This window comes from Epinephelus lanceolatus, chromosome 13 (genome assembly GCF_041903045.1).
Source record: "Epinephelus lanceolatus isolate andai-2023 chromosome 13, ASM4190304v1, whole genome shotgun sequence".
NCBI classification, from domain to species: Eukaryota; Metazoa; Chordata; class Actinopteri; order Perciformes; family Serranidae; genus Epinephelus; species Epinephelus lanceolatus.
In genome coordinates, this window is record NC_135746.1 from 13,073,907 (window position 1) to 13,081,163 (window position 7,257).

Genomic DNA, 7,257 nt, shown 5'->3' on the forward strand with positions numbered 1-7,257 from the left:
TCTATGTCTCATTGTGTTATATGGATTACTGTTAATTTATTATGCTGATCTGTTCTGTACGACATCTATTGCACGTCTGTCCGTCCTGGAAGAGGGATCCCTCCTCAGTTGCTCTTCCTGAGGTTTCTACCGTTTTTTCCCCCCGTTAAAGGGGTTTTTTTTGGGGAGTTTTTCCTTATCCGCTGTGAGGGTCTTAAGGACAGAGGGATGTCGTATGCTGTAAAGCCCTGTGAGGCAAATTGTGATTTGTGATATTGGGCTTTATAAATAAAATTGAATTGAATTGAATTGAATACTTTAAGCCCTTCTTACCAAGAGATCATGTTATGGTGCCGCTACAAAGTCCCTTCTTCATGCAGCCTTTGCATTTTTACACAGAATCAAAGAACAGCAGCATCATGCTACTCCAGTGTGTGATTTTAGACAGCATGCCGGCATCATGGAAAAAGGGGTGTGATGGGCATGCCATGTAAGGGAGTGATCACACCATGATGAAACGCGATGCCAGAAAAAATGATGCCGCGTGTCTGACCGGCATTCAAGCGCCTTTTTAGACAGTGTTTTTCTGGCCTCTTTTTAGACGCGCGTTTTTGTAAAGGCTTCTTTTTAGACTGCGTAGATACTGAAAAGTTAAAATATTTTCAACTTTTTGAGCATCAGACGCCAGTAGCTAGCGCGCATTGAATAAGCGTCTCCAGCGTTTCAAGCATCTTTGAAGCGTACGCGTCTCTAGCGTCTCATTTCTGTGTGATCACCCCTTTACACAACAGCATCAGCCTCTAATGTGACATTTAACATATGCGTCAGCCATTAACATGGCAATAACAAATCGCATTGACAATCATATACCATCTCTGGTACATGGCGGCTGATCTCGTCCTCTGCTCCTGGATTTCATTATTTTCCCAATTTGTGAACATTTTCAGCTGCTGTTCTTCTTTGAGTTAGCTGCTAATTGCTAACAGCTACCTTTTAAATCTCCATGACACCCATGGTCCTGCCAGCTGTCCCTTTTATACAGAGGTTGTTTTGGCGCTGTTGCTGCTGCCGATACTGCCTTAAAGGAGAGAACGTATGCAGCCACATGCAGGCGCCTAGAGAAAAAGTGCCGCTCCCAGTGTCTGCTTTCAGGGTGCTTGGCTTTTTTGTGCGGCCGCTCCAAGCGCATCTGGTTTAAAATCTCTTAACATTTCAGAAAGCTGCTGTTGAGGACACACGCTTCTTTAGCTAGGCTACTGTCACATCACAGACAGAGAAGTCCATTTGTGGGTTTAGAGTAGCTGGACAGTGATAGCTTGTTGTTAACCGTGTATTTTGTTGATGCAGGGTTATGTTAGCTACCTAGCTAACACTAATGTCAATAAATTGTTGTCATAGAAACAAAACCCACACGTAGTGCATCATTTAAATTTTTTATGAGGCACTGGGATGAAGTGCTCCACAGCGCCCTGCCACCGCTTTTCTGCTATAGAAAAACACTGTATGGACACAGGCCCTTATGATACACTTAGCTTCTCTCTCCTTCTCTTTCTCTACATTTGCAAACATTTATATCCCATCAGTGCATGTTACTAACATGTAGTCTTCCCTGGTTTTGTGATTTTTTTGCCTCACAGGTTCCCATAGATCGAGGTTGCACCTGGATTGTGGTTGCGGTTGTGGTTGTGGTTGTGGTTGTGCCTGCTGCCTTGGTCCTGCTTGATGCCCACAGCTGCGGCAGTTAGTATTGGTCATATTCCTACTCTTTTTATACATATATGATCATTATTATTATAACATATACAATCACAGTTGAGACCAAAGATTCACAACAAGATGAGTTGAAACAGACAACTACTTCTTCGTTCTGCAACCTTCTAAAAACCTGCCGGTTCACACCAATGCAACTATATAAGATGGTGTATCATCGCTATGCAACAACTCTCTGCACTTCTGTTCTGATTTCAAGATTTTCAGGTTTATTTTGTGGCTGAATACAATTTGCAGCTTCATACACTCACTAACCACTTTATTAGGTACACCTTGCCACCTTTTGACCTTCAGAGCTGCCTTAATTCTTGGTGTCATAGATTCAACAAGGTGCTGGAAACATTCCTCAGAGATTTAGGTCCATATTGACATGATGACATCACACAGTTGCTGCAGATTTGTCGGCGGCACATCCATGATGAGAATCTCCACATCCATCGTTCCACCACATCCCAAAGGTGCTCTATTGGATTGAGATCTGGTGACTGTGGAGGCCATTGGAGCACAGTGAACTCATTGTCATGTTCAAGAAACCAGTTTGAGATGATTTGAGCTTTGTGACATGGTGCGTTATCCTGCTGGAAGTAGCCATCAGAAGATGATACACTGTGGTCATAAAGGGATGGACACGGTCAGCAACAATACTCAGGTAGGCTGTGGTGTTTAAACCATGCTCAGTTGGTACTAAGGGGCCCAAAGTGTGCCAAGAAAATCTCCCCCACACCATTATACCACCACCACCAGCCTGAACCGTTGATACAAGGCAGGATGGATCCATGCTTTCATGTTATTTACACCAAATTCTGACCCTACCATCTGAATGTGGCAGCAGAAATCCAGACTCATCAGACCAGGCGACGTTTTTCCAATCTTCTATTGTCCAGTTTTGGTGAGCCTGTGTGAACTGTAGCCTCAGTTTCCTGTTGTTACCTGACAGGAGTGGCACCTGGTGTGGTCTTCTGCTGCTGTAGCCCATCTGCTTCAAGGTTGGACGTGTTGTTGGTTCAGAGATGGTCTTCTGCAGACCTTGGTTGTAACCAGTGGTTATTTGAGTTACTGTTGCCTTTCTATCATCTTGAAGCAGTCTGGCCATTCTCCTCTGGCCTCTGGCACCAACAAGGCATTTTCACCCAGAGAACTGCAGCTCACTGGATATTTTCTCTTTTCGGGACCATCCTCTGTAAACCCTAGAGATGGTTGTGTGTGAAAATCCCAGTAGATCAGCAGTTTTCTGAACCAGCCAACAGCCATGCAACATTCAAAGACACTTAAATCACCTTTCTTCCACATTCTGATGCTCAGTTTGAACTTCAGCAGGTCGTCTTCACCATGTCTACATGTCTAAATTCATTGAGTTGCTGCTGTGTGATTGGCTGATGAGCTATTTGTGTTAAGGAACAGTTGAACAGGTGTACCTAATGAAGTGGCTGGTGAGTGTTTGAGTTTTTCTATGATCAGGTCTGGTAAAATGTCAGAACATGGACTTTATACAGAGTGTTGATGTCAGTGAGGCATCTGTGTGTGTGCAATACCTCTAATAAGAGTTTTTTAATGTTACTTCCATTAACTCAATAAAATATGACTTAGTATAGAGTGATTTAAATTTAAAGCATAAAGCACAAGCAATTACTTAAAGGACACCATTAAAAGTTACCTTTATTTCCCGTTAATGTAGCCACTCTATCATATAAAGATCATCTCTTAAAGCATCTACAGAGAAATATGATGTGTAGTTTCTGAGCTCTGACAGCTTCACCAGCACACACACTCCTCTGTGTTAATATATAGAGACGTGTTATATTCTATATTCCCAGGTGAAATGAAACTCAGTAAAGATTTTTTTTTTTTTTTTTGTATTTGTCTGTCATCTTAACTTCACCTGATCCCTCTCCAGTACCCTCTCCACCTTCTTTCTCATCAAGCCACTGATGGAGTGCTACAGGGAGAGGGACTTCTTAAGGTCTTGTCAAAAGCTTGTTGAGAGGTGGTAATAGGCCTGCTAGACTGGTGGTGATGAGAAAGAGAGATCTGCTCACAAGATCTAATTTCACAGCCGGTGACTAGAATGCTGTAGGCAAACACTTGTTTGGTGTGCATAAGGTATTAAAGTGCACTAGCACCACCCATAGACAAGCTGTGTGCATGTAGGCCATTAAAATAATGTGGATAAACAGCTACAGGACAAATATGTGTGCAGAACGTTGTATGACTAAACTGTATGTTGGATTCAAACACTGTTACACATTGTGAAGGTTCAGCCTTGATATTAGAAGCAGGAGTGTGACATAATCTTCATCAGATGGAGGGAAATGTGTTTAAAAGCTCTTATTACTGAGTTAAAATACATATAAATGACGAGGATGATGATGCATCATGGGTACAGGGATTTTTTTATTTTAATGACATACAGTAGCCTCTCCTTTTGAAGTTTCAACAAGTGTGACAGGAGATGATGTAGTTTGAGTTTTAATTAGAAATCCTCTGTCAGTATCATCTTTATTGTCTGCACAGCTCAGGTCTGAGTTGCAATGCTCACTTTTATCCAGCAGATGGCACCACAACTCAGAGCAAAACTTGTAACAGCTGATGTTCTTAAATTGTGCTTTTAATATTAACGTTAAATTGGCAGTCAGTCAGACTCACACGTACCTGTAATTAAGATTTATTGTAAGTTTTTTTGTTTGTTTGGACTGTACTTAATATACTGGGAGGAGTGCAAAGCACTTTACACTGCTTCACATTCCCCGAGGCACACACTGACACACCCAGTATGCATCGGTGTGTTTAACGTCTTAAATTTGTCACATTCACGCAGAAGCAGAAACGTGAGTTGCTGAGACATTTGAGGAGCATTGTCACCTCACAGCAAGAGGGATCCTGGTTCAAACCCGGGGTGGGGGAGTCCCTCCTTGCATGCTCTTCCTATGTCAGCGTGGGTTTTCTCCAGGTACTCCAGCTTCCTCCCACAGTCCAAGGACATGCAGGTTAATTGGTGACTCTAAATTGTCCGTAGGTGTGAATGGTTGTCTGTCTCTATGTGTCAGCCCTGTGATAGTCCGGTGACCTGTCCAGGCTGTACCCTGCCTCTCGTCCAAAAGACGTGGTACAATAAAATTGCAATTATCCTTCTGGTTTGTAAAAGTCCAAAATCAATAAGCAGTGACTGCTGCAAAGTTACAACAAAGTCCTCAGGGTGTATTCCCAAAATACAGTTTGGCACATAAAGGAACTCCCTCTCCAATTATGAGGCTTCTACATTCAATCACACTCTTCCAGATTTGCTGTGGCTTTGCACACTCCCATAAACAATGAATTAATGTACCCTCTTCTTCTCTGCTCTTAACTTAACCTGCTAGGTGTGACGTGTCAACAGACTGGGTTTGGGGCTTAAAAGAAGTCTGCTTCATGAACGTCCTCCTTTACATCAGCTCTCCATGCCTCTAGCTTTCTGATGGATGAATCTTAACAGTAACTCATAAAACAAAGAAAAATGACCTCTGCCGTTTATGTGGGATAAAGCCAATTCTTCTACAGTTAGAAAATGTAAGATTTTCTGCGGGCCTACAGCGACGATGATGAATAAAAAAACTGTCATTCATTTTCTTGTGATTTATGTTTTTGTCAAAGCCACAGAGAGCCACTGGAGAGAGGCTAAAGAGCCACATATGGCTCTGAAGCCACAGCTCGTCTACCCCTGGTCTGTGCTGTCTGTGAAGTATGTACAAATGATACACGCAGTAATGTGCATTCTGTCATTCAGCCTGTCTGTTATATCTTTTTTTTTTTTACTGCTTACAATCATCACTCAGGTGCAATATTAGTTTTGTTAAACTGTGCAATATGCTTCCATTGGTCAATGATTTTTTTTATGCTTCCTTATTATACTGTTCCTCATTTTGTACAGTTTCCTTATCATGTTGATTTGTGTGTTACATACTTATATATTGCTTTGTATGGGACAAATAAAGGATCAGGGCTGAGTTGTGGCTGGTTTTGAACCTCATGTAACCACTGACTTCATACTGTGGAGAGTTTCACTTACATTAGTAAATGTGAGTTGTAATTGTAATTAATTGTTCTGACTGGTGTTATCCTGTTTTATATTTGTGTACATTTTATATTGCCATTTACTTGTGTGTCATTCTTTACTTTGTACAGCACTCTGGTCAGCTGAGGTTGCTTTTAAATGTGCCATATATTTATATGACCTGATTTGATTTAGTCAACTATAACTGTAATTAAAGGATGTTGTTTTGCAGCTGTAGACTGTAAAAAAAAAAAAAAAAAAAAACTTCATTCACTGGGCCGACGGCAAATTTTTGAAGATTTACTTGTAATGTTACTAAATACATGACTTGCAAATATAATACATGCTTTTATTTTTACCTTCAACAGTAAAGGCTGATAAAGCTCTAGTCACCAAAACGTCACAATAAATGTAATGTAAGGTTAGACAGTGTGCACGAGTTTGCAAGTCTGCTCGTCCCTCTTCTTCACACACCTGTTTTGAAACAGATGTGCAAAGTATTTTGTTCTGAATACTGTTTTTTTTTTAAAAAAGCAAAAAAAAATAGAGAAACATGAAAAAGATAATAATTTATTTGACCCCATATGAAACAGATAGAAACTGACACATGCTGACACAGAAAACCACCAAAACTAGATCCCATGTTAGTGTCTGAGGGTAGAAAACAAGCTGCTATGTGGATGTATGATTACATCTCCAGCGTCCACAGTATATACATCAAGTCCAGTCTTGATTTTAAAGCTGTGGTTGGAAAATGTGGGTACTGCAGAGCACAGGTAAGTCGTCTGGAGGACTCTTCTCCACAGTGACGGACGGGTAGGAACACTCAGGATCCAGCAGCTTTACACAGGAGACCAACGTCCATCATGACCTTATAACCCCACACCTGGAAGATAAAGAGGAACACAATGATTTGATGCTGTTGGCTGTATAAATGATGACAGGGTATGATTATTAACAGTTTAAATGTTCAGAGCTGAAGCACAATAGTCACAGAGGTGTGTCAGACTTCCTTCATGACTCAGACAGCAGCTGACAGGTTGTCTTATATAACTGGGCCTCCATGTGTGAGTAAGAAACAGCAGTTATACTAAGTCTAAATCTGTATTCATGTGACTATTATCAGGCTTATATCTATTTTTCTAACTAATTTAAATACAGACTAGTCAAGTAAATTAACCACAGGCCCAAGTTACATTCACTGCCCAATATAACAGGACACAATCCACACTACCATTCATGCCAGGTCCAGCTTCTTCTGAGTCTCTGACAGTTTGTCTTGGAGCCGTTTCTTCCTCCAGTCCAGGAACTTCCTCCTCATCCTGTTGGCCTGCCAGCCCGCCACGAAGCCGGCAGCGAAGGACAACACGACGGCCACCTGCAGCGTCCTCTCCGACACTTCAGCCATGTTCACCTCTGGCTGATGACAGATGCACACATTTGACTCAGCCGCATGAATATCGTGGGGGCTGTGATACAGG

The 7,257-nt window shown here is 41.6% G+C and overlaps 1 protein-coding gene across 1 annotated transcript; it reads right to left on the bottom strand.

Annotated features, from left to right (window-relative positions):
- Nucleotides 1-6,330: 6,330 nt before the first annotated feature.
- Nucleotides 6,331-7,257, bottom strand: lnc.lemp (lncRNA encoded micropeptide). Its single transcript, XM_078173757.1, has 2 exons — nucleotides 7,011-7,257; nucleotides 6,331-6,662 (listed from the first exon to the last, which is right to left on the bottom strand). Exon 1 carries the CDS (start codon nucleotides 7,182-7,184, stop codon nucleotides 7,014-7,016), a length of 171 nt encoding a protein of 56 aa, XP_078029883.1. The 5' UTR covers nucleotides 7,185-7,257; the 3' UTR covers nucleotides 6,331-6,662; nucleotides 7,011-7,013.